The sequence below is a fragment of the Acomys minous genome, assembly GCF_964271855.1.
Source record: "Acomys minous genome assembly, chromosome: 2".
Lineage (NCBI taxonomy): Eukaryota > Metazoa > Chordata > Mammalia > Rodentia > Muridae > Acomys > Acomys minous.
Window position 1 is genome coordinate 16,700,030 of NC_140484.1, and position 27,473 is coordinate 16,727,502.

Sequence of the window (27,473 nt, forward strand, 5' to 3'; positions counted from 1 at the left end):
AGACTTAAGGCCAAGAGGTGCCCAAAGCTGGCCCTTTGAAGAAACACATATCAACGCTGCCGTGGGTCGATCTAGCCTCCCCACCTTTAGAACCCACGGTCTTCAAGGCAGCAGTTCTCAACCTGTGGGTCACGACCTCTTTGGGCGTCACATATCAGCTATCCTGCATGTCAGATATTTACTTCATGATTCATAACAGCAGCAAAATTACAGTTATGACGTAGCCCGGAAATAATTTTATGGTTGGGGTCAGCACAACCCGAGGAGCTGTATTAAAGGGTCGCAGCGTTGGCAAGGCTGAGAGCCACTGGTGCAGCTCCAACTTCTGGCCCCAACACACATACAAACACACATACACATAAATCCACACGCGCGTGCACGTGCACTTCATTAACGCCACATGTTTCTAAAACAAACAAAATAAAACAACAACAACGAAAATTCGTTTTCATTCCTTTCACTCCAGGATTATCTTCTCTCAAAACAAAGCCGCGGAGAGAGTTTTTATCCCTCGGCACTCCCTGTAGTTAGGTGATTTCTCATTGGTTGAGCTGTGTGATGTCATATGTCCGCGCTCTGGCGTTCCAAGTTGAGCGCGCGTTCGTGTTACTAGCTTTGGGTGGCTGGCCTAGCACAGGTTGTCTTTACCGATGGACCAGAAGCCGCTGCGACTGTGAGTGATTTTGCATCGTTAGACTCAGGGACCTCGTGGGAAAGGAGAAAGGGGTGGGGGTGGGGTCGTTCTTCAGACCGGAAGGGGAAGGCCGAGGGGAGGTCGTGGGGCTGCTGGGAGCTGGAGGCTTTCTGCTTTCCTCTCTCTGTTCTCCCTGGGGTCTTCAGAGTCTCTCCCGGAGGAATAAAAACAGGCAGAGCCAGACTTCCTTTTTCTTAGGCTTACTTTGCCTGCGACACACCATCTTCCTTTCATTTCTCCCGTTGAGACATATATTGATTAGTCAAATACTTGCAGACATTTATGGGTCTTAGCAGACAGAATAAACATTGCCCCTGCACTGGCGTACTTTTGTGGCGCAGTCGGTTAGCGCAGACAAGACTTCATTCATTCAGAAAGACTGTTGAGCAGCGGCAGTGTGTCATACATGGTGCCAAATGTTGCATAAATGACTTCCTGCCTTGGTGGCTGATAGTCTAGACTAGAGGAACAAGTATCGACGAATGCGGAAAATAGAGAAAAGGTTGACGATTCTGGAAGTTACATCATAATGATATTTGGCATAACGGAAGAATTAAAGCTTTCTTGAGAAAATGAGGATTTAACTCTGGCAAATATTATTGCATTAAGCTCATAAAAATCACTGAGACGTTTAAAAGCTACTTAGAGTGATCCAATTTTCGTTATAGAAAGTGGTCTGCTTGAGGCTGGGTGCAGTGGCGCACACTCGGGAGGCAGAGGCAGGTGGATCGCTGTGAGTTGGAAGCCAGCCTGGGCTAGAAAGCGAGCCCAGGACAGCCAAGGCTACACAGAGAAACCCAGTCTAGAAAAACCAACCCCCTCCCCCCCAAAAAAGAAAAGAAAAGTAGTCTACTTGAAAGGTGGGAAACAAATCAGAGCCAAAGTCGAAGGCAGCCAGGATTAGGTAGAGTGATGGCACAGGGAAAGCTCAGGAATTGATGGCTTTTTAAGATGTAATCAGTAGGGCTTAGTGAATCTTGGTTGTGAGGATCCCCCACTATAAGACGGTCATAGATGTCCGTTTTCAGTCACTGGGCTCAGACAATGCTGTAAAAGAGCCTTATCAGATAGTGACGATTGAATGTGCCTGCCGGGAATTGATAGTCAGTGGGGACTGAAAAGATTTTAGAGGCTCTTAGAGAATAAATCAGACTGCATAATAGTTAAGACGGGGTTTGTTCTGAAATGGGATAGGGGTGTTTGTGATTTTTGGGAAGGAGTGGTGTTCTCAGTCCACCAGGAAAGCTACAGAGATTTCCTGGGCTTTGAGAATGAGTATATCGGAGCTATTACAGGAACTTCCCTAGACAAGAGCAGGGCCAGAGAGTGGTCAGTCTGTAGTGTGTGGAGAGTTCAGTTAGGAAAATGTAGAGAAAGTACTGGAAAGACAGGCTAGGACCCGAGAAAGACTACAGTTAATGGCGCAGCTTGTAATGGTTTCAGAAAGGGTCATTAAACTTACAGTTGTGTGTTGAGTGACTAGAAAGCAGAGAAAGCACTAGAGGATCCGTAAAGTCTCTGTTGTGGTTTCTCTGCCTCATCAGAACTCTCAGTTGCTCAGCTGTTTCCCTCCATTCCTGCTTCCCCTCATTGGCCATCCTAAGTCATCTGTTTTCCTCCTCCCTGTTCCCACAGGCCACTGCCCTTTCAACAATAGTCAACCCTTTCAACAGTAGTCAGCCCTTTTAACAGTATCAACCCTTTCAACAGTAGTCAACCCTTTCAACAGTAGTTAACCCTTTCAACAGTAGTCAGCCCTTTCAACAGTAGTCAGCCCTTTTAACAGTAGTCAACCCTTTCAACAGTAGTCAACCCTTTCAACAGTAGTCAACCCTTTCAACAGTAGTTAACCCTTTCAACAGTACTTAGCCTTTTCAACAATAGTAGTCAACAGTTTCTCTAGACCATCATTTGCTGTTATTAAAAGTATTGATGAAACATACAGTCATTATGCTGCTTGAAAATGTTCAATGGTAGGAGTGATTAAAAAACAACAACAACAGAGAGCCATGCTGACAGAGCAATAGAAACATTAAGAAAATAAGGGCTGATGAAATGGCCCAGTGAGTAGAGGCCTTTCCTGCCAGGCTGATGACCCGAGTACAGTCCCTGATGACACACATGGCAGAAGGAGAGAACTCTCTCTGTTTGTCCTCTGACCTTCACATGAGCACGGTGGCACATATAAGCCTCCTAATATAATACCTCCCCCAAAGTAGAGACAAACAACTATGTAACTATGTAAATCAGAATTCCTAAAGTCGGAACTGAGCTGTTAGAACAAGTCACGTGACAGCTGGGCATAGTCTGCCTTATCATGCTCGGCTCCTTGCTCCTTAACACTTCCCGCTTGCCTCCTGCCACAGCCTTTCCCATGTAATCTTAGGACTGAAGTGTCCTTTTCCTTATTGTGAACTCTGAGGCTTTAAATGAGCCTTCCTCCTCTTATAGTTCTACCGTGTTCTTAGGACAGTATTCAGCACATTGGACTTTGCAGAGTGTAGTTGTTCACTTGGTGGGCACTGATGATGACTGAAGCCGTGTAGTGAGGCCCAGGCAGCAGAAGTAAGGAGAATGGAGTGATTATGAAAAACGTTTGGAGAAAAGGCTACTTGGATCAGATTAAGTAAGGGACTTGCTGACTCTTAGTGACCAGGTTGGTGATAGGCCCATCCTCAAAATACGGTAGTGAGAAGGCGTTGGCTCAGTTACAAAGAGCTAAGTTTTAGATATGGTGAGCTGGAGATGTTGGTGAGATCTTCAGGAAACTGCCTGGTGGCCAGTCGTGGTCCATATGCACCAAACGTCAGCAGATTCCCACAGAGCCTGGATCCTATCTCCAATCCAGACGACAAGTAATAGGTACCAAGACTAGCAGATCCATTGTGTTTCCTGAATTGCTGTAATGTTTATCTCTTGTTCGCAGCTTGGCATGTGGAGATGTTGAAGGAAAGTTTGATGTTTTATTCAATAGAGTTCGGACAATTCAGAAGAAAAGTGGGAACTTTGACGTAAGATGATCATTTTTACTGAAATTTTACTACTGTGGTCAAACATTAAAGTGTAGATTCTTTGTTGATTTTATGATTGACTTCATTTTTTGGTTTTTGTTCTTTGTTGTTTGTTTCTTTGCTGTTTGTTTTTTTGAGACAGGGTTTTTCTGTGTACCCTTTGGCTGTCTTGGACTTGCTTTGTAAACGAGCTGGCCTCAAACTCACAGAGATCCACCTGCCTCTGCCTCCCAAGTACTGGGAGTATAGGTGTGCGCCACCATGCGCGGCCATTTTGGGGGGTGGTTAGGTTAATTTTTTCCTTTAATATGAAGACTTAGTAGCTATGGATTGATGTGATAAGGGAGACCTATTTACTGTTCACCTCTTTATAGTTTTGAATTTAAATCTTGTTACTTTCTCACTGTACCAAAAACCCAAACAAACAAACAAACAAACTGAACAAAGCTAGGCAGTCCTGACTCCTGGGTTTGGTAGCACAGATCTGCGTCATGGGTATGTGCGTAGATTAGATCAGATAACAGACAGATGTGCAAATGCTTCACAAAAGAAAGAACCGGAAATGAACTTGTGTGCTGTTGCCAAGTCATTATGAATTCTTTGGATGCAGGAGAGTATTGCAGGCTTGGGGAGATTTGTTCACTGGGTTAAAGGTTAAGTAAAAACAGTGGGCGGCAAATGTGATGTTCTTATGCCCCCGCCCCCACCTATTTCTGAAGTCTAATATTTAAGTTCCGTATTTCACAGAGGCATTCTTTAAGTCTCTGTGTCAACACCGCTGTGTATTCCAAGGGAGGAGAAGCACGGCGAGGCCCTGGGAACTGTGGAAAGCACTTAACCTCTGCCTGCTCAAAGTCCATGCCCCTCCCCTCTCCCCACCCCCAACTTGGATTGGATTGACAGTGCATCCAAGCTTAATAATTCATAGAATTATCAGTTAATTAACTGCTCTTAAAGATATCTTGAAATTCTACAAATTAAAGAATAAATACTTGGTTTGAGACTATTAGAGTAACTAGCTGAATATCACAATCAATAATGTAATGTTTAATTTTTTTGTTTTAATCTCATATATCTTTAAAAACTCATTTTAGCTGCTGTTGTGTGTAGGAAACTTTTTTGGCTCTACCCAAGATGCTGAGTGGGAGGAGTATAAGACTGGCAACAGGAAAGGTACAGAAATTATTTTTATTTAATGTATGATTTCTAACAAATTCAGGGGCTGTGGTTATTGCCCGGCTGTTTTTCACGTATCGGTTGCTGAAGGTGTGTCTCATGCATTGGTGACATAGCTGCTCTTGGAGAGAGTTTCTCTCTTGTCCTTGGTAGTGCATGTCCAGTGCTACAGCGAGAAAGGCTAAGGGAGGAGTATCATAAATCCATGACCGGCTAGCCTGGGCTACATGGTTAGACTGTCTAAAACAAATAAAATGACGAAGAGTGTTCTGACCCTCTTGAACTCTGCATTGAACTGAAAAGAATGTAATATATATGTATGTATGTATTATGAACATTCCAGTTTTTTCACATTTTAATTTCATTCAGTTTCATTCTACCAAAAGAATGCTCATTTTGAATGGTAGAAACTGAATAAATGCAACTAAGCACGTCCTTTTCTCTTTCTTTTTTTCAGCCTAATGGCTTTTTCATCAAGTGCTTTTACTTTAGGCTGTGTTTTCTTTATTATTTATACGTGGACCATCTACTTTAAGGCGGTAATTCATTGACATCATTTAGCAGTTAAGACAGAGGCTTGGATTAGGAGTCTTAGTGGTGAGCATGCTGCACGTTTACGGTGGCTGTGGAAGGAACGCGTGGCCTCTTTACTGTCACTGTGACTGGTTTTCCTACGAGGAAACATTTCCCAGTTTTCAGAGCAGATCCAGTAACCACATGGTGGCATGTCTGTTTCCCTCATTAGCTCCTATTCAGACATATGTGCTTGGTGCCAATAACCAGGAAACAGTAAAATATTTCCAGGATGCTGATGGGTGTGAATTAGCTGAAAACATCACTTACCTGGGTAAGTTAATTATTTTTTGGAATGAATTTTAGTAAAAAATTTTCAGGGATTAATATTTCAGGAAAAGTCTTGACTGGATTCTTCTGCCATTACTGCTTGAGAGAATAAGGATTTTGTTTTGTTTTTCCCTTTGGGCAGGTTTTTTTTCTCACTGTCTGTGTCTATACCCTTTTGGACAATAATGTTTCTTCTTCATTGTTTCTCTATTTCCTCTTAATCTCAGTGCATTCCTGTGGCCCTGTACACACTTTTTTAGTCAGCTAGAGTGACTTATTCCTTGCCCACAATATATGGAGAACTTAAGGTGTACATTACATTCAAATAAAAGAAATTGCATTCTTACACAGATCTTGCTGTATATGTATGCATATATGTGTGTGTAAGTAATATATATGTGTATGTATGTATATCTGCATGCATATATATACATCCACACATACCTTACTTGCTAATTTGGCTTCTAACTAGCTTTACTCTAGGCTTCAGTCTAAGGCTTCGACTTCTGAAATTTATAGTGTTCATCCTTGATGTTTTGGTTTTTGGTTTTTGTTTTGTTTTGTTTTTTCATTTCTTTTGTCTTTTTTTCTGCTTTCAGGGACACTCTGATCCCAGATTAAAGTTGTTCACAGCCCTCTGCATTCTTCAGCTTCAGAGCTGTCTGCTGTTAGTTTACTGGTTTTTAGACCATTTAAGTCATTATTTTCTAACATGGTTTCTCTTCACATTTCTTCATGGGCTTGTACCTCTAGAATGCTTCTGCATTTCCTTTGTTAGAGGTGACCTTCCTCACCCTCCCACATGGTCTACCGTGGCCTCCCTCACCCTCCCATGTGGTCTACCGTGGCCTCCCTCACCCTCCCACATGCTCTACCGTGGCCTCCCTCACCCTCCCACATGCTCTACCGTGGCCTCCCTCACCCTCCCACGTGGTCTACCGTGGCCTCCCTCACACTCCCACGTGGTCTACCGTGGCCTCCCTCACCCTCCCACGTGGTCTACCGTGGCCTCCCTCACCCTCCCACGTGCTCTACCGTGGCCTCCCTCACCCTCCCACGTGGTCTACCGTGGCCTCTCTCACCCTCCCACGTGGTCTACCGTGGCCTCCCTCACCCTCCCACATGCTCTACCGTGGCCTCCCTCACCCTCCCACACGGTCTACCGTGGCCTCCCTCACCCTCCCACATGCTCTACCGTGGCCTCCCTCACCCTCCCACGTGGTCTACTGTGGCCTCCCTCACCCTCCCATGTGGACTACCGTGGCCTCCCTCACACTCCCACGTGGTCTGCCATGGCCTCCCTCACCCTCCCACACGGTCTGCCGTGGCCTCCCTCACCCTCCCACACGGTCTGCCGTGGCCTCCCTCACCCTCCCACATGCTCTACCGTGGCCTCCCTCACACTCCCACGTGGTCTACCATGGCCTCCCTCACCCTCCCACACGGTCTACCGTGGCCTCCCTCACCCTCCCACGTGGACTACCGTGGCCTCCCTCACCCTCCCACGTGGACTACCGTGGCCTCCCTCACCCTCCCACATGGACTACCGTAGCCTCCCTCTCCCTCCCACATGGTCTACCGTTGCCTTTAGTCCTGTGTGCAGTTGTGGCCTCACAGGAGCATGTCAGCTCTCTCCAGTCACGTGATACTCCTATAGGCAAGTTGTGGAGTGACACTTTAAAAATATGATGTAAATGTATTGTTACATTATTATTTGTGTTACTGGAAATTAAACCCAGGGCCTCACACATTTGCTAAATGTGTTCTGCCACCAAAATGTAGTAGAATTAGACTTTAATGAGCTGCCATGTGGGTACTGGGAGCTGTTCCCAAATTCTCTAACAGAACAGCCAGGGCTCTTAATGCCTGACCTCTTTCTAGCCCCTCCGCTTGTTTATTTTTAGCTACAGTTGTGAGACAGACATTTTGAAATCTGAACATGGGTCCAACTTGTCACAATCATCGATGTTTTTTTTTTTCAGTTTGTATTAAGTACATTACTGTATTTGTCAACCATCTTATTTGGGGAACTCTACTGATTTCAACAGTGGTCTTGTCAGACGTGTGATAGCCTGAAGCTCTGCAGTTGAATATAATTTGATAGTTCTTTCTAGGGTAGATCAATTAGTATACAATTTGGGGAGTAGGTACCATAAAAATGGAAAATAAAGCTGAGAAGAGGATCATGCTGTTAAGGAAATAGAGTGAGGGGGAGGCAAGGCGGTGAGAGGCTGTCATGGGCCGGGGAAGCAGCTGCTCTGGGACATTCAGTGTGCAGACACCCAGTTGAGAGAATCTGACTGAAGGGTAAGAGGCCACTGGAAGGCCCAGGCAGTGACCAGCAGCTGCCCCTAGGAGCTCTTCAGACATGGAGCAGGAATATTGTGAGAAGCAGGCAGCCTGGATCCGGGCAGCCAGAGCAGAGCTGTAGGAGTCAACTCCTTCAGGAGAGTAGAAAGGCAGGAGAGGGAGGCATGGTGAAAGACAGTAAGTGCCACATTTCCTCCTTTTTACTAATACTCACTCGTTTTTCTTTGAACCCAGGTCGAAAAGGTGTCTTCACCGGAAGCTCGGGACTGCAGATTGCGTATCTCAGCGGGACAGAGTCCTTAGATGAACCAGCCCCGGCTCACAGCTTTAGTCCCAAAGATGTGTCTTCCCTGAGAACAATGCTGTGTTCGGCATCCCAGTTCAAGGGTGTTGATATCTTGCTCACGTCCCCATGGCCCAAGTATGTGGGGAGCTTCGCGAATTCCTCTGTGAGTAGTGCTTGTTCAGTTGCAAGTTTTAAAGCAGATCACACTGGCTTAAGTTGGGTTTTTAAAGTATTTCTCTTTATTTTGAATATTTTACTTCTTAGTACATTTTACTAGAAATGCTTTGTGAAAATTTTTCAAGATTCTAAACCAAAATAGAAGTTGATCTCATAAAAATATAAATTACAGATGAGATTCTTGAATCTTAGTTATGAGCAAATGGTTCCTGAGATTGTGTTCTTTACAAATATTCTCCATTAACCTTCTTTACACACTTTGCAAGTTTATTAGTTCTCAGTGGAAAGATTTACAGCTATTGGCATCTCTCCAGTTGCATTTATTTCCCCCTTCCATTCCAGAATATTGGTTTTTGGCTATCAAAATATATTTTAAAATTGAGCCATTGTGAGATTGAGTCTAGTAATGTAAATATCTACAGATGAGGAACAAGGTGCCGAAGACTGAGTTTCTGTTAGGGACATTAATATTCTGGGATGTCCCGGGACCCACCTACGTATTTTTATAAATAGTCTTGAGAAGGGGCCATCACCAGTAAACTGTAGACATGGCCTAAGGAGGACCTTCGAAAGGTTGTGTAAGGGTAGAGAGCATCAGCCGAGCCTTAGTGGAGGGAAACGTTAAGACTGAATTTGAGAGTGAACCCTCACAAACAGTTTCAGAATTATCAGTGATGTTCCAGAGTGTTGCCTGTGTACACCAGTCCTTGCTGACTCAGCACTAAGTGTCTGGGACCATAAAAGTCAGGAAGATGCCAGGCGTCGTCAGGCAGAGTGTGGAAAGGAAAAGAGCCTCACTTCTCCTGTGGCTCCTTCTCTTCTAGAAAGGGAGCCCCTCATTCTGGGGAGAGCTAAAAGTCAGTGTGGGCCAGTAGGGGTGGAAGCTTTGGTCAAAGTTTATAGACAACCATCCAAGATTTCTATGTGAAAGAAAACAATATAGTTAGCTAATCTTTGTGAAATGACCACTAAGTCCAAGGTCACCTGCCTTTTAGCAGAAACTCGAAGGAAAGCATGAGACAAAAGCTAGGAGTGTTCTGTGTGCAAACCTACCATGACAAAATAGTGTACTTGCAAGCTTCTGTTTGTTTTGTTTTGTTTGAGACTGTGTTTCTTTGTAGCTCTGACTGGCCAGGAACTTGCCATGTTGACCACACTGGCCTCAAACTTACAGATATTCTCCTGCCTCAGCCTTCTGAGTGCTAGGGGTTAAAGATTCCTATAAGCTTTTTAAAAAAGATGTGTTTGTGCTGTTTCCTTGACTGAACAGAAGAAAGGCTTATGTGCTTATGAGGCCCTTGACTGTTTGCAGGCCCCTTGTGTTCCGAATGCTAGCATTTAAGTTTATTTTCTGCATTGACCATGACTTAGTAACTCTATCAGATACACATGTGCACTATAAGGCATATTATGGAGATGTAGTTTATAGGCTCTAGAGAGAGACCTGTGTTCAAAAAGGGGTCCTAATGTGTTTTAGAGCTTACTATGGAGGGGTGGTCTTACTCTGCACCCTCTGGTCTCCAACAGCTGTGCCATTTCTGTAGTTAAAAAATTCCAATGTCTTTATATGTTTGATTGCCCTAGTTTTGCAGTTCACTGCAAATCCTGCAGTCTGAATTTGTATCGATGTATGAATTTGAAAGGTATTTCAAAACATTTTGGGTTTTTTTGTATCTTTCATAATTCCTGAATGTGGATAACCGAGTTCCATTTACTAGGGTGAAGTAGATACTAAAAAATGTGGCTCCGCTTTGGTCTCCAGTCTTGCCTCAAGCTTGAAACCTAGGTATCATTTTGCTGCTTTGGAGAAGTCGTATTATGAGAGACTTCCATACAGGTGGGTAACATCTCCCGGCTGTCCCTAGAAACTCGTTCATCTTGTTCGCTTTTAGCCCTAGGTCTTGCTTCCTTCTAGTACTAAGGCATCAGGACAAATGATCAACTGTGTTCGTTTCATTTTTGTTGCTGTGGTAAAATATCATGGCCAAAAGCAACTTAGGAGAGAAAGGGTTGTTTTAGTTTACAATTCCGGGAGGTGACACAGCATAGGAGCCGGAGCTGCTGACCCAGCTTAGTGAACATAGTCCTCATATCTCCAGCATCTGGCTCGAGTTAGCAACATTTTGATCAACATTTTACAACTTTTTAAAGAGCAAAAGTTGGCATTTTGGTTCTTTGAGAGGGTGTGATCTCACTTATCTGTCACATTGGCCCTATATGAGGTTAGAGGTACATAAGTCCCACTGGGATGCTAGGTGACTTCTCTGAGGTCACCCGACTTGTTATTCAAGACTTCTGCTCTTTTCATGACCTAGTGGAATTTTATCTACTTCACAATTACAAATCAAAAGTAAATGGCAGTCTATTACCTGGTTTTTGTCTGCCACCCTTTCCAATTAAGAACACTTCCTCTCATCTTCTGGCTTCATATAAGCACACATATGCATACACACCACACACACACACACACACACACACACACACACACACACACACACACTTTTAAATCTAGGTTGTAGAGAAAATGTGTAGCATTTGTCTTTCTGGATAGTTTATGTCCCTTAATATAATGATTTTTAGTAGAGTCCATTTTCTTGCAAATGTCATGCTTTTGTTTTTATTTATGGTTAGAAATTCCATGTGTATGTGCACCATTTCTAAAAGCCATTCATCTGTTGGACAGCTAGGTGGCTCCACTATTCCGAGTGAAGAGCATAGCTGTAAACATGGATGAGTTGTTTGATCATAGAGCCTAGTGGAACAGCAGGGTCACATGCGGCTCTGAGTGCTGCACAAGTCACGTTCCCACCAGCAGCATTTAAGACTTCCTCTTTCCCATCCCTCACCCGGGTCTGTAGTCTCGGTTGGGATACCATGAAAGAAGAAAGAGGAACTGTTTGGGGGAAGGAAGAGAGCCAGAGCAGGTGGCGCTGGGAGGGGTGAGCTAAAGCAGAGCGTAAAGACTCGTGTATGAAAGTGCCATGATGAGACCCGTTGTTTTGTTAGATAAAACAAAGTGTTCTCTTCCAAATACGTTTTAGAAACCATGTTGTTCTACAAGAAAGTGCACAGCATGCCACTCGCTTCATAGCACTGGCGAATGTTGGAAATCCGGAAAAGAAAAAGGTAAAGATTTGAGTGGTTGGTTGGTAACTTGGCTTTCAACTGTGAGTTCCCAGCAGCCTCCATGGCTTCCTTGAGTGCCTTGTAGGAGGCCCTAGAGAAAGGCGGGATTCCGTGGGAGATGAGAGGGCAGGGAGCAGCTTTCCTTTCCTTCCACGGCCAAGTGGTTGCCCCCAGGGCTCTATGTGATTTTTCCCTCAGATGATAAGCGTGCTTGCTTCTAGCAGCTTCGTTTAGCTAAAATAATAGCTAAGAGAGTCCTGCCTCTCAGGACTGTTCTTAAAGCCAGGAGCAGTGGTGCACACCTTTATTCCCAGCACTGAGGAGATTGTGACAGGCAGATTCTGTGAGTTCAAGGTCAGCCTGGTCTACATGGCGAGTCCCAGGCTAGTCAAGGTTACATAATATGACCCTGTAACAACACCACAAACAAACCATGTATATATGTATATATGTATGTATGTATGTATGTGGGAAACCTTACCTTTCTTATTGGAGTGTTCATTAAGAAGATGGAAAGGGAGTGCCATGATTCATTCTATTGACAAAACTCACATAAACAAAGGATGCAGTGACAGGAAAAGTTTGTCTTCAAGGTTTTCAGAACAAGACCCCTGAGCCTTGTAGTGGAGGTTGTCACTGTTCCCCTATCCAAGTGAGGAACCTAGTCTGTCTAAGGGCTGGGGCTCTGGGGTTTTACTCGTTACTGTGTGAGTCCTCATTAGCCATTGCAGAGGCCACTGGAATAGCATTTGCTACACTACTGTGTATTCTCGGAGCCACAAGCAGGCTTGTAATTTTACTTAATGTCAGAGACTTTCAGTGACCTTGTCATCATGAAATGCGCTGGTCACAGTGAGACAACCTAACATTGCACTCTTTTTTCCTGGAGTATCTTTATGCATTCAGTATAGTTCCCATGAAGCTAATGGCTGTAGCAGAGCTGGTGAAACAGCCCCCGGATGTCACCGAGAACCCTTACCGAGACTCTGGGAAGGAAGCAGCCGGAAGAAAGCACATTCCTGCTGCTCAGGTAATTTCCGGTTGTGGCCTTGGTCTCAGGCAGGTTGCTTTCTGTAGGAATGGTTTCCCGGATGTAGTTCCATGCACCAAACAACTTCAGCTTTTGACTCACAGTGATTTTCCTCTTGGCAAATCCTGATAATGTTTAGAAGATCCTGCTGGTGGCAGTGGTGCACACCTTTAATCCCAGCACTCAGGAAGCAGAAGCAGGCGGATCTCTGAGTTCGAGGCCAGCCTGGTCTACAGAGTGAGTTCCAGGATGGCCCAGGCTACACAGAGAAACACTGTCCTTGAAAAACAAAAACAAAACAAAACAAAATTTACAAGATCCTAATAGATTGTAATCAAACTCAAGTTTTAAATTGTATTTGTGGGTTAACAATTACATGTTGAGTCTTTGCCTAAGTTGATTCATACTGCTTTTCCTTATCTAAAGTTGATTATTTTCAGTGTTTGAGGCAAGAGTCCATTGGTAGCAGAGATTTATGATTTTATAATAATTATTTATATAATTATAATAAATAAGATTTACTTCGAAGAAGTTTCTTAATAGTAGGCTTTAGAAATTAATTTCTCCCCAGTGCCCATCACGTTTCCATGTTAGGCTGCATGGTCTGTTTCCTTGGACTTTTCCATCCACTCTAAACACTTCCTGCCTCCTCATTTTACCTTTGCTCCTGATGGCTCTTTCCCTCTCTTCTCCTTAGTTGAAATTGGATCAGACTTGTTTCATCTCTGAAATTTCAGGGCTACTCCTTGTCACTGGGAGAGAGAGAAGAAAAAATAATTGGGTCATGCTGCTCCGGCTCAGGGGAGAATTACTCTAGACCTTGCATTTTAACTCACTGCTCAGGAGAGATAACTTTGCTAGTTGATTGGATAAGTACGCTAAGATGTGGGGCTGAGAGGCCAGGCATCAGGCTAGGAATATACTTCTTTTCCCTAGGAAAGGCAAGGAAGGGCTGAGCAGAAACATAGATGTGAGTGGCAAGAAAATTCCCTTTCGCTTGCTGGTTGGCTCCTTGTCTACAGGCAGCCGAGTAACACCCTTCTCCCCCCTGGCCATTTCAGGAAGAATCAGCCTGTCAGTTCTTCTTTGATTTGAATGAAAAGCCAGGACGGAAACGGTCGTCTACAGGCAGAGATAACAAGCCACCTCACGCCAAGCAGCCTCGAAAGCCTCGTAAGTACCCTGCTCTCCCTTGTGAGCAGTGGCTCTGGTGGCAGTGGAGGATGGATGGGGGTGGGGAGAGTGGAGAAGTTGTGTTGCTGAGAGTGTCTCCTGGCACAGAACAATCTCATGGCTCAATTAGGAACACAGTGAAAATAAAATAGAATAAAAATGGCCTGACTTTGGGCTTTTGAGACTCTTCTGTAAGAACTATAGAAAAATGTTCTCTTTGTCTTTGTAAAACATGGTAAGAATATAAAACTGATGTGAGTTCATAAGAGGTGAATCTGACTTAGGAAGGTAAATTCATGGTGATGTGGCTAGCTGATGTCATAGCTGGGACTAGAATTGGGGTGCCTGATTGCCCCACCCCCAGGTCATTGTAGCCTATGACCAGCCGCATGCTGCCTTAGTCGCTGTATGATGATCTATTTGTGGACCACCTACCTGTAGATTGAATATCTGAAAGCTTCAAATGGAGGTTTAGTTTCATTGAAAGTGGTGCCAGGCATTGGGCAGTCATAGTGAGAACCGCAAGCCCAGCCCATTGTGGCAGTGCTTTGCAGTCTTTGTCATATGGATAGATCAGACAATGATGAATAACCATCAATTACCCGTTTAACGTTTTTAGTTATTGTTGGTATGTGTGAATGCGCATGCGTACATGCTGTGGTGTGCATGTGGAAATGAGAGGACAACTTTCTGGAGTGAGTTCTCTCCTTCCACTGTGGGTTTGGGAATGGAACTCAAGTTGTCTGGCCTGCTAAGCTGCCTCTCCAGCCACAAGGATAGATGCTGTAAAGTTGATGCTGTCTGTTGTGATTGGATCATGATACCATTTGGTTTTCTTTCCTATGAAGCTCAGCCTCCAGGACCTTGTTGGTTTTGCCTGGCCAGCCCTGAGGTGGAAAAGCATTTGGTGGTCAACATTGGCACACATGTGAGTGACTTCCATAGATAGGTCGCAGAGAAGAAAATGCCTATTACTTGGTTTTTACAAACTTTACATGGTGTATGATCTGCTTATCAAATTTACTCTATTTTTCCCCCTCCCTCCCTCCCTCCCTCCCTCCTCCTTCCCTCCCTCCCTCCCTCTTTCCTTTTCTTCCCTTCTTTCTTTCTGAGGTGGGGTCTCTTTACATAGCCCTGGTTGTCCTGGAACTCATTATGTTGACTAGACTGGCCTCCAAATCACAGAGATCCTCTGTGATCTCTGCCTCCCAAGTGCTGGGATTAAAGGTGTGAGCCACCATGTCCAGCAAATTTACTCATTTTAAATGTACAGTTCATTGACATTTTAGTAAGCTTATTGAATTATGTATCCATCACATAATAGAGGTTTAGATGCCAGGTGTGATGGTGCATGCCTTTGATTCCAGTACTCAGGAGGTAGAGGTAGGTGATAGCTTGAGTTCAAAGCAAGTCTGGTTGACATAGAAAGTTCAGGATAGCCAGGGCCACACAGAGACCCTTGTCTCAAAAATATAAAAATATGTGTGTGTGTGTGCGTGTCTGTGTGTGTGTGTGTGTGTGTGTTCTTTGATTAGCGTCATGTTCTTAAGGTTCATTCATATTGTATTTCATGTATAACTGTTTTATTCCTTTTTATTGCTAATTAATGTTTTGTTTTGTTTTTTGGCTTTTTGAGACAGGGTTTCTATGTGTAGCCTGGGCTGTCCTGGACTCCCTTTCTAGACCAGGTTGACCTTGAACTCACATCATGCCTGCCTCTGCCTCCCAAGTGCTGGGATTAAAGGCGTGTGCCACCACGCCCGGTGCTAATTAATGTTTTATAGGTACACTGTTTTTGTCTATTCACTTGTCACTTGTAGACACTTAGATTGTTACCATTTTATGGCTCTAGGGAATAATGTTTCTGATAATGTTCATGCGTGTTTGTAAATGGAAAATATAAAGTCACACGTTTTCATTTCTTTTGGATAAATACTAAGGAAGAGAATAGCTCAATAACTTGGCAGATTTGTGTTTAAACTTAACAAAAAAAGATAGTTTGTTTTTAATCATGTGCATGTGTTTGCTGGTGCCTGTGAGTGCAGGTGCCTGAGGAGTCAGGCCTGGGATAAGCATATACACTACTAGATTTAGTTATATGTTGATATTGTTAGCTCAGTGGTGTGTCTCATGCCTGTAATCCCAGCACTCAGGAGGTTGAGGCAGGAGAATTGTCATATATTCAAGGCCAGTCTAGACCACACAATGAATTCTAGGCTGAGCTGGGCTTCAGAGTGAGGCTTCGTCTAAAACAACACTCCAAAAACAAAAATCCGAAAACCACAAGATCTGAAGCTCATTAAAGAAAGACTAAAGTGATAAATTCAGTTTGCCAGTCAAGGATTGTATTAGTCAGGGTTTTCTAGAGCAATACAACTTATAGAATGTGTCAATCCGTATGTGTTGGGGAGCATTATTTTGTATGTAATCAAGTGTATGTGAATGTTTGTTGGTGTATGTACATGTGAGTGCAGGTGCCTGAGGAGTCAGGCCTGGGATCTCCTGGGGCTGGAACGCGCGCTCACGCACTTGTACGTGTGTGTGTGTGTGTGTGTGTGTGTGTGTGTGTGTGTGTGTATTTGTGTATGCATGTCTGTCTGTATGTGGTATTTATTAGAATGTCCAAGAGGCTGGATATCTCAGCTGGTCTTCAGTATACACTGGAATCCCGAAGAAGTAAATTCTAATGCCAGTGAAGAGCTGGGCTTGTTATCAAGGAGAGAGCAAGCAGGCAAAGAAAAACGCTTTCTTCTTTCATGTCCTTACGTAGGCTTCTGGCAGAAGGCATGGCCCAGATTAGAGGTGGATTTTCCAAGTCTGGATTAAAGGTGTGTCTTCCCAGCCCAAAGATTAGAAGTAGATCTTCCCACTTCAGACGAAGCAGAAATCCTTCACAGCTGTGCCCTCCATTTTTAGGTTTAGTTCATTCCAAATGTAGCTAATTTGACAACCAGCTCATCACAAGTATGTAGCTTTGTAACTGTATACCATACCTAAAGTACCTAGGATAACGAATTTAGTCACGTAATCAGCAGCCATTGAATCAGCTTAGGGAGCTGACGCTGACGATCCTGTGTCTCAGGGATGTCATTCAGTTTCACATTTCTCAGGTAGTTTTCCTCAGGGAGCTCAGTTGGCCATTAAATATTCAGGCTTTGTAAAGATAACTGTCTCTTTGCCTTGTGGTGAAGCTGCTAATCACCAGAGTTACACTTGCACTCTAGCCCTGCCCCCATGCTAGAATTGGATGTTCCTGCAGGCTTGCATAATATGTGATGTTTCTGCAGACTGGTGGTGTTCGTCTGTTTTTCATTGATTTCTTCTAATTTCAGTTTCTAGAAGTGACTTTCCTCACTTCATCCTAACAAGCTGAAAGCTCCTTTTCGTGGCCTCCTGTAGACCAACTGGAATCTCACTTTGATTTTTCACTTCCTTTCAAACTGCCTAGACTTTCCTATTTATGTTTTATGTCTTAATTACTGGCACACTGTCTAGGGCGGCATTCTGGCCTATGACACACAGTTGCCCTGTGGTCCTGTGAATGAATCCTGAGAGCAAGCTTGACACGCTTTTACTTTTGTGGGTGTGCCCTTTTTAGAACACTCTCTCACACAGCCTGTAGCGAGGCAGGCTTTGAACTGCCTTCTGCTTGGGACGCATTAAGAGGTTCAAGCACCCACAGTAGAGCATGAGTAGAGGCTTGGCCTCATGCTGTTCTAGAGCTTGGGGAGAAATGTCCTTTCCTTTCTTCCACAGTCTATTCCCCAGGAGACGGGTCTGGAAATGATAAAGGAACCCTGTTGCTCTGTGTCTGAAGGCAGCAAAAGTCATCTTCAGCAGTGCTTTTGACCAAGCTTCCTAGCGCCAAGTAGAAGGCCTCAAGAGCATTTTATCCTAGCCTGCCTAGTAGTCAGCTCTACACTGGTCATTTGTTGGGCTTCTGAGCCTCTAGCAAAGGGCTCGCAGTCTCTTCTTGCAGCCATTCCCGCTTTTCTTTTATTATACTTGCCTCTTGGATTTCCCTGCCTTTGCTGTGCTTTCCTTCCTTCAGGGGTGTACACAGAGTGTGCTAATGGTGTGGCCACAGGCTGGGGAAGAGGCAGAATGCCAAGTCCAGAGCAACCACTGCAAGTCCACGTATCCCACAGGAGAAGCTATCTCATCTTGTATACACTGTTAGAGACCACTCAAGTATAGAACAGGTTAGCAGGGCTCAAAAGGGTGGCGACAGATTGGGAAAGTGGGAAGTGGAACTGGAAGGTGGTACTGCATTAGGGGTGTGACAGCTGCTTAGCCTAGCCTTTAAATAGCTCAAGAATGCACAATGTACACTGTGGTGCTCGCCTGTAATCCCAGCACTTGGGAGGCAGAGACAGGTAGATCTCTAGGAGTTTGAGGCCAGCCTGGTCTACAAAGCAAGGCCAGGATAGCTAAGCTACATGGAGAAACTCTGTCTAAAAAAAAAAAAAAAAAAAAAAAAGGCTAGAAGTCAAACCTTTTCAAAGAAATGCCATAAAAAGTGGGTGTTAATCAAAACTTCCAATGCCTCTGAGGATTGGGGGAGGATATTGATTGGTTATTGGTAATGGGGCCTCAGTCTCTCCTCTGTTAAGAACCTCCTGTTTTAGCCCCCAGAGTAGGTAGAGCCACATGTGTGTATCCTTGTCCTGCTCTTTGAGATTTCGATGAACCTAAGTCACATGGGAAATCAGCTGTGCATGTGTTTAGTTCTCCGGCATAGATCCAGGATGAACACGCTTTGGTTTATATTAGAATATAGTTTGTCACTAGGCTTTCTCATTTAGCCTTAGTGTTGGGAGCACTACACTAAAAGTATAATTTTTGTAAGTGCCTATGTATTTACCTGTACTGGTATCCTCTGGCCCTTTGCCTGCTCACTCAAGGCATCTTCCTTTCAAATGACTGTTAGGACTGTACAGCTTGTTTTGATGATGTTGATTTTGTTTTGTTGTTATAGTTTTTGCCTGGACTAAAGCTAGACTTTAGTCTTCTACCTTCTGAGTACTGGCATTAGATGCATGAGCCATCTTACCTGACATACTTTTTAAAAAAGTGGTGTGTGTGTGTGTGTGTGTGTGTGTGTGTGTATTAAAGACTGACACTCAATGTTGGAAAACAGAGTTCTCTGCCTCTGTGTCTATCTGAACTTGAGGTTTCTCTCCCCACACTGTGAGCTTGTCCGCCTCTTCGCTTTCACTGTGTGTAACACAGTCAGCGCCTCACACACATGCTCAACGTTTGCTTTAGCCTCTTTTTTAAAAGCCCAGAAGTGTATTGAGGATGGAGATATGGGGTTCGATGTTCCTGGGGGAGGAAGCAAGAAGTCATCTTGAAATAAGAAGTATTCCTTTCTGTGGTTGTTTTTTCAAGACAGGGTTTCTCTGTGTAGCCTTGGCGGTGCTGGACTTGCTTTGTAGACCAGGCTGGCCTCGAAATCACAGCGATCCGCCTGCCTCTGCCTCCCGAGTGTTGGGATTATCCGTGTGGGCCACCACACCCGGCTTTCCTTTCTGTGGTTCAAGAGAAGGTGATAGTAACCGAAAATTGCTTTGAAGTTTAGATCCTGGGAGTGATAGGCCAAATGGTCTCTGGTGCTTAAAGCCAAAACCCCTTCTTGGATGCTTCTAGTTCATTTGATATTCTCATGGAAATGTGTTATAACTGATCAGATTCTTTAGAAGATGCTTAAGAATGCTGTTCTAACCATCATATGTATGTGTATGTTGGTGCACCATATCTGATGCGCAGAGACCAGACAGACATTGGATTCCCTGAAGCTGCCATCACAGATGGTCATGAGCCACTTTGGGAGGATAGGAGTTGAACCTAGGTCATCTGGAGGAGCAGCCAGTACTCTTAGCTGCTGAGCTATCTCTCCAGCTCCTGTTCTCACCTTTAAAATCAAGTCTTTTACAATATAATTTCTATAAGAATATCTTGGGCTGGGTATGGTTAGACACACCTTTAATCCCAGCACTCAAGAGGCAGAGGCAGGCGGATCTCTGTGAGTTTGATGCCAGTCTGGTCTACAGAGAGAGTTCCAGGACAGCCAGAGCTCAGTGACACAGGTAATCCCTGTCTTGAAACCAAACTGAGAAAAAAAGGGGGGGGGGGAGAGAGAGAGAATGAGAATAAAGACAGACAGACAGACAGACAGATAGTCTTGGACTGGGTGCAGTTCTTGTGATGTTGAGTCCGGAGGATGATGAATTTGAGGCTGCCCTACACAGCATAGCAAGATCCTGTTATTCTGTCTGGAAGGAAGGGACACATCTGGAACATTTTCTCCTGTACATCAGGCTCATTGTGTATATAGGTTTTTCTCTCTGAAAGATCATGCATGTAGTTGGGTACAGTGGTGCATGGCTGTAATCCCAGCACTCTGGGAGGCAGAGGCAGGCAGATCATTGTGAGTTCAAGGCCAGCCTGGTCTACAAAGTGAGTCTAGGACAGCCAAGGCTACACAGAGAAACCCTGTCTCAAAAACCAAAACCAAACAAACAAACAAAAAACAAACAACAACAACAAAAACCCCAAAAAGGTCATACATGGAGGCTTGCTCTCTTGCCTGTGTGATTCTTTTTCAGTGCTACCTTGCCCTGGCCAAAGGAGGCCTATCTGATGACCATGTACTCATCCTGCCCATTGGACACTACCAGTCAGTTGTGGAGCTTTCGGCAGAGGTGGTGGAAGAAGTGGAGAAGTATAAGGCTACTCTGAAACGTTTCTTTAAGAGTCGAGGGAAGCGCTGTGTTCTGTTTGAAAGAAATTATAAGAGCCATCACCTCCAGCTTCAGGTAGGTGTTCTCTGCCCAAGAGCTTGGAAATCACTCTGGGGACCTCGAGACTGATAAATATTTAAATAATGACTTCAGTATTTAACTTAAATTTAATACTTAGAGCATTTATTGTTTTGTGATAATATTTAACTAGTGGTCATTTAGAGGGCTAAGAGTATCTGCTGATAATCCCAGGATTTCATAGAGAAGGCCATGCTCGGGGGAAGTGAACAGCAGGATGGTGTGGGCCTTGTTGAGGAAGAGTTGGTAGCTAAGAAAGGTTCTGAGGAAGATGAAGACACGGGCTTTGCTGGTTGAAGACATGGGTATTTTGTGTGGAAGCCCAGCATGAATGAAGGTTTAGAAGTAGGAAATAGTTTCCAGGCAGCATGAAACTAGGACACTGGAAGTTGAGTGATTTGTTGCTTTGGTGGTAGCGTCTTTCTGGTGCATTTGTTAAGTGTTCAAATGGGCCTGACTCTGCCACTTACATTATGCAGGAGCTGTCAAAGGCTTAGAGACAAAGAGGTCTCTCTTGAGTGTTTCCTAATGTCATATCGGCTCCCATATGTGACAGGATCTCATAAGTTTAAGTCCTATAGCCAGGCCAATGGAGGCTGTTTGGCCTGAGGAGAATCTATTCTGAGGGGTGTTTTCCCACCCCAGTGATGGATTTGCTACTTCCATACGACTTGAAAGACACAACTTCTTTGGAACCAGTACAAAGAGTTTCTTCTGTTCTTCCCACACCAATGCAGGTCATTCCTGTGCCCCTCAGCTGCTGTGTTACAGATGACATTAAAGATGCCTTCCTTACCCAGGCACAGGAGCAGCAGATAGAGCTGCTGGAGATTCCAGAGCACTCAGACATCAAACAGGTGAAGCAGGAAGGGGGGAGGTGGGGGGTGGGGGAGGTGGGGGGTGGGGGAGGATGGGGGGTATGTTCAGAGAGGAGGTCAGATCTGATTTTTTACATGGTGAGTCAGAGGTACTGTCAAGCTATTCCAAAAATACTAAGGAGTGGCCATTTAGTGTTAGGATACAGGATATTGATAAGTCTAGAGATGAAGAGGTCATCCTAGCAGAGTCTGGTGCTGTGCTAGGAAGAGTAAGGAGGAGCTGGCTAGATGGCTCGTGGGGACCTTGTAAAGATCAAGTACTGGGACTGTGCCTGCGATGCGCGCACTGAGGGCAGAGACAAGAGGCTCTCTGGCTAAACTGAAAGGCTGCAGGCTCAGTGAGACCCTGTTTTAAAGTGTCAGGTGGGCAGAATTTAGAAACACACACAGTGCCATCCTCTGGCCTCAGCAGGCACATGGACACACCTGTGTGTGTAACCACACACATGGGTTAGGTACACACACATATAAACACACATGAATTAAACAAACAAAGAAATTAGACACTTCCTAAAATGGTGACTTAGAAGGACAGGTACAACTGGGAACATATTGGCTTTTTAAACTCTAGCTCCTATACTGTCTCAAGTTTTTGTTTTGTTTTGTTTTTTTATTTCTAGACCAAAATCTTTGCTAAATTAGAATTTACAGGACATGAGCCAGTTTTTTAATGTAAAAGTCTTACTTGTCCTAACACAACTGTGTTTATTTCAGATTGCACAGCCAGGAGCAGCGTATTTTTATGTTGAACTGGACACAGGAGAAAAGCTTTTTCACAGAATTAAAAAGAATTTTCCTTTGCAATTTGGAAGGTTTGTATGCTTTGACTCTATTTAGTATATTTCATTAGACCCATTACAAACACGGTGATGTGCTGCATCGACAGTCAGTGAGAAACCAGCTAGAGAATGGTCCATCCCCAGGAAGCCTGCCTAGACTCAGAGCAGAGCAGTGTGATGGCCTTGTGGTGTAGAATGTGAAACTGCCATGAACGAGTTGTGAGAACCACTGGACATTAGAAACTCAGAGAAGGAAAGGCTCACTTCTGCCAAATGTAAGGCTCCATGAAAGGGCCGAGAGTGAACATAAAGGATAGACCGAAGAGGGAAAAGACGGGGTGAGAGCACTTCTCTCAGAATAAAGTGCTACCATTGAGCATGCGCTGAGTCAGACACTGGCAAGAACCTCACATGCATTGTTTCATTTAACCTCCTAGTTCTGTTGTTTATATACTGTTATCCAGTTGCCAGCACTGGAGCAGTGCCCAGCATAACTTCATACAAACATGAAAATGTACTGTAAAGCTGCACTCATACAGTGATCACAAGTTACATGTAGCTTTGGGTGCTTGGAAATAGGACTGAGGCATTGTTTCTAACAAAATCTTTATCATTTGTTTTTACCAATAAAGACTCGGGAGCCAGATGCTGGGGTGGAAGCCTGCTAGCTCAGAGAGGCAGAGAAAGCACCCAGCTGACCTTCCTCCTCAGCTGAAGGCAGCTCTCCTCCATGCCATTTCAACAATCCCTCAAACTGAATGTCCCTCCCCTTCTACTTCCTGTGCTGCTCTCTGTCCTTCTTTCTGACTTCTGTGTTCATTCCCTGTCAACTGGTTGCTTGCTCCACCTCTTACTTAATTCAAGCAGAAAGCTCTTGGACTAAAGGCGTGTGCTAGGGCTAAGCCATACCACAACTAGAAACAGGTTTTTCCAATAGACCGCACAACCTTGGGGTTCACATGGTGATAAAATATACTGCAACACAGAGGGGCCAGAGATGAGATGGCTTGATGCCAAATCTGGTGACTTAAGTTTGATCCTTGGGACCTACATGGCAGGAGGTAACTATGCCCATTCATGTGTTCCCTGAGCACACAGGTAGTTTGGCATGCATGAACCCACACACGTAAGTAAATATAGTATTTTTGAAAAGGAAAAGAGTAATAGAACTGAATACTTGAATTTTTAATTGTATTTAATTAGAGCTTAAATTTAAATAGCCACATCTGGCTAGTGGCTACTCTATTGGCTGTTGCATCTTGTATTGGCAAGTTAGGTAGCATGCCCATGATCACACAGTTGAAGGTTTAAACCTTAATGTGCTGAACACCAAGAGGAGAGGTCTTTAGCCTTGTTATTCTGCATTGTTCTAAAAGCTGGTGAAAAGGAAGCAGAAAATGCACACGCTGTGTTGTCTGATGCTGATCTCTGACTTGCAGCTGTTCTCCGACCACTCCCAGTGGTTTAAACTGGACTTTGAATGAGCCTTCTGCCAGTCCTAGGCTAATTTGGAAAGCCTCCAAGAGATCGCCCCATTGATAAGTCCATCAGATACAGTTTTTTAAACAGATAATTGATAAATGAGAACAAGAATGTTAAATGCTCCAAATGTCTGCCTTAATCCTGTCTCAGCAACAGATGTAGATATGCACAGTGGGACATGGGTATGTGCTGCCAGTGCACACAGCCATGTACACTCCACATTCTGTGATCACCATAGTTGCTTATGTTCTTAACACGGAAGGATTTCAGAATACAGAAGTACAACTGATACATGTTATACTTAATAGGGAAAATGGCTATTTTTCATTTTACATACGAAGAAACATGCTCAAGATTTGCCAGGCATCAAACCAAAAGTAGAGCTTAGGTTCTTTGACTTTTAGAGGGCCACTGTGATTCATTTCCACCTTCTCTATTTATTACACCTTCAAAGTTGCAATGAGCCAAGTAGGATTGTTTCTGATACATTAAAATAAGTTAAAAGTGAAAGTATAAATCAGTAGAAATTAGAAGATGCTTGTATATGTATCAATATAAGTTGTTTTCTTCGCATAAACTTCTCTTGGTGTACTCATACAAAAGAGGGGACTGCGAGACAGGTAGAGGAGCTAGAAGTCAGAATGGCCGTGACGTGATGCGAACCATGTCCTCAGCGAACTCATGGTCTAGGCACTGTGTGAAACCTGTCATTTAAGGCAAGATATAATCGCAGCTGGGAATTGGCTTTGATTGTATGGCTTCTGTATGTACCAGATCCTATAAGGAGGGTGCTCTTGTAAGTGAGGAAATCATGGCACGATGGAAGGAGCATTCATGTCATAGGCGTGAAGTAGCAGAACTTAGAATAGATTTGTCTCTGATCTTTCTGATACCAGCGCCTGTCCTAGTTTGTGTGGGTATTCCTTACCTCAGCACTAATATTGTGGCTCCTACTTGTTGCAGGGAAGGAGAAATAAATGGGGTGGGAGAGGTCACTTAACCTGGCATGAATTCAAGAGAGGATGCCAGGGATGCCAGCTGGAGCAGGAGAGCAGTGTGAGCAGTCACAGTCTGCCTACTCTTTAGATGTGCTGAGGAGAGCTGGCTGGAGGGGAGCGAAGGAAGGGGTGGCTTTCAATTATCGCTCCTGTTTTGTCTTCTCTGTGCAGGGAGGTGCTGGCCAGTGAAGCCATTCTCAACATTCCCCACAAGGCTGACTGGAGGCAGTGTCAAACCAGTAAGGAGGAGGAGGAGGCCCTGGCCCGAAGCTTCCGGAAGGACTTTGAACCCTTTGACTTCACTCTGGATGACTAGCCAAAGGGAAGGACGTGTCACAGGAGATTGTTGCAGCCTGTTGTTAAAGTGAAACTGCCATCTCTGTAGAGGCTACCTCCCTGCCTCTTTTCCATATATGCCCATGGAGCCTGCCTGCAGCAAGAGGCCTAGGATTGGCCCTTTTTTCCCCCCAGACAGGGTTTCTATGTGTAGCCCTGGTTGTCCCGGAACTCTCTTTGTGGACCAGGTTGGCCTCCAGCTCACAGAGATCGCCTGCCTCTGACTCCCGAGTGCTGGGATTACCGGTGTGCACCACCATGCCCAGTGTATTGACCTTTTAAAAAGAAGTTATTCTGAAATGCAATTATATGATAAAAGAATGTCTGCTACAGATTTCTAAGAACAGCTGTGTTTGCCCACATCTTCACAAACTTTTAAAACCTTTGAGACTGGGTGTGGTAGCTTATGCCCATAACCTCAGAAATTGAGTTATACAGGAGAATTGCTGTGAATTCAAGGCTAGTCTGGTCTACATAGTGAGTTCTAGGCCAGACTGGGCTGTGGTGTGAGACCTCCCTGCTGCCCCCCCCTCCAAATAGTGCAAAAATAACATCCCCAAATCTTGTAAATGATAAAAAAGGTTGACAAATGTCTTATGTTTCTAATGACCACTGAAATGAAATTATGTGTGCAATGGAGACCGAGCTTTTGTCCAGCAGTCCTCCCAGAACACCTGCGGGGGAGCCATGCTTTGCTATTGTTTTCTCCCAGCATCATCTTGCTCACATAAAGGAGTCCACGCCGTCTTTCAGATATTTAACTCCGGCATGCTCACTTCCAAGAGGATAGCCAATGAGGGTCCAGCATGATGCCTGCTGTTACAGAGTTTATGACCTAACTGGGAAAGGAAATGGGAGATTTAAGAACATGAGTTCTCTTTTGAATGTGTTGTTTCAGATGTTTAAAATACCTGAGTTACCCAATAAATGAGTCCAGATTTCCATTAGATACTTCTAAAACCCATGCAGATCAGGATTGGTGATAGGGCTTTGAATGCATTTTAGATGTTTCGTGTTTTAGATGTGTAAGACAGCTGAGTTATCAATTCCGACCTAGATGTGTCCAGAGTGCTAGTAGATAATTCCCAAACCCATGTAGATCTAGGCTGGTGATAGGGCTTCAGGGATTATCAGCGTATAGACCACAGTGAACTACAAGATACGAAGGGCAAATGCAGTCGGTCCATCCTAAAGGTGACTGTGACTTAAGGAAACAGATGCCGTGAGCAGGGGAGAATGCTGCAGGTCTGAAGCCAAAAGAGAATAATTGTTCTTTATTGGGCCAACTTCACTTGGTTCTCACAGAAATCTCTTGAGTTCCATTTTGCTTATGAACGGCAACAAAAACCAAAACAGTCTTGGAAACTTGAAGATTGTGGAGCCTGGAATAAACAGTTTGACAGTTAAAAAAAAAATCTTAGCAGTTAGCAAGCAGATATCTGTGACTTTAAGGTCAGCCTGGTCTACATTGGGAGTTCCAGTTCTGACAGGGCTATATAGACCCTGTGTAAAATAAATAAAATAAGTAAATCAACAAGCCTTGAATTGTGAAACCCGCCAAGTACGATGACATCAAAAAGGTGGTGAAGCAGGCGTCCGAGGGCCCACGAAAGGGCATCCTGGGCTACACTGAGGACCAGGTTGTCTCCTGTGACTTTAACAGCGACTCCCACTCTTCCATCTTTAATGCTGGGGCTGGCATTGCTCTCAGTGACAACTTTGTAAAGCTCATTTCCTGGTATGACAATGAATAGGGCTACAGCAACAGGGTGGTGGACATCATGGCCTACATGGCCTCCAGGGAGTAAGAAGCCCTGGACCACCCACCCCAACAAGGACCCAAGAGCAAGAGAGGCTGCTGAAGAGTCCCTGTTCCAACTAAGCCCCTGACACTGAGCATCTTCTGTCACAGTTTCCATCCTAGACCCCCAGAATTACGGGAGGGACCCAGCGAGCCCTACTCTCTTGAATTCATCAATAAAGTTCACTGCACCTCAAAAAACAAAGAATAGAATAAAAAGTGAAGTAACTGTAGGGACCAACTTGGTTAGCCCAGGCAACATTATCCTGGCTGTAGTTTTCAGTATGACATCCCACCTGTGGAAGCTGCACACACCTAGCACTCCTAGCCCTGTCATACACAGCAAATGAGGTTTCATGCTGTTACATAATAGTCTGCTCTGCTCTAAGAGATGTCTTCTCAGAGGCTCATTTCTAGGAGACATGAAAACAATAGAAACCAACTTAGCGAAGAGCTACTCATGAGTTACCTACAACATCGACTTGCACGCTGACGTTGGCAATTTGACTCTGCTGACTCATACGCTGTTGAGTTATTAGCATCTCTGGCTTC

The 27,473-nt window shown here is 44.4% G+C and overlaps 1 protein-coding gene across 2 annotated transcripts; it reads left to right on the forward strand.

Annotated features, from left to right (window-relative positions):
• Window positions 1-541: 541 nt before the first annotated feature.
• On the forward strand, window positions 542-26,659 carry CWF19L1 (CWF19 like cell cycle control factor 1). Of its 2 annotated transcripts, none has more exons than XM_084763449.1 (14): window positions 542-673; window positions 3,621-3,705; window positions 4,800-4,878; window positions 5,627-5,728; window positions 8,269-8,483; window positions 10,216-10,334; window positions 11,539-11,623; window positions 12,513-12,653; window positions 13,715-13,826; window positions 14,675-14,754; window positions 20,435-20,644; window positions 21,385-21,504; window positions 22,240-22,337; window positions 24,956-26,659. In XM_084763449.1, the coding sequence occupies exons 1-14, from the start codon at window positions 651-653 to the stop codon at window positions 25,098-25,100; spliced, it is 1,614 nt and encodes a 537-aa protein (XP_084619575.1). In that variant the 5' UTR covers window positions 542-650; the 3' UTR covers window positions 25,101-26,659. The 2 variants fall into 2 exon arrangements, with proteins under 2 accessions (XP_084619575.1, XP_084619576.1); XM_084763450.1 differs by having other exon boundaries at window positions 626-673; window positions 4,816-4,878.
• Window positions 26,660-27,473: the final 814 nt, after the last annotated feature.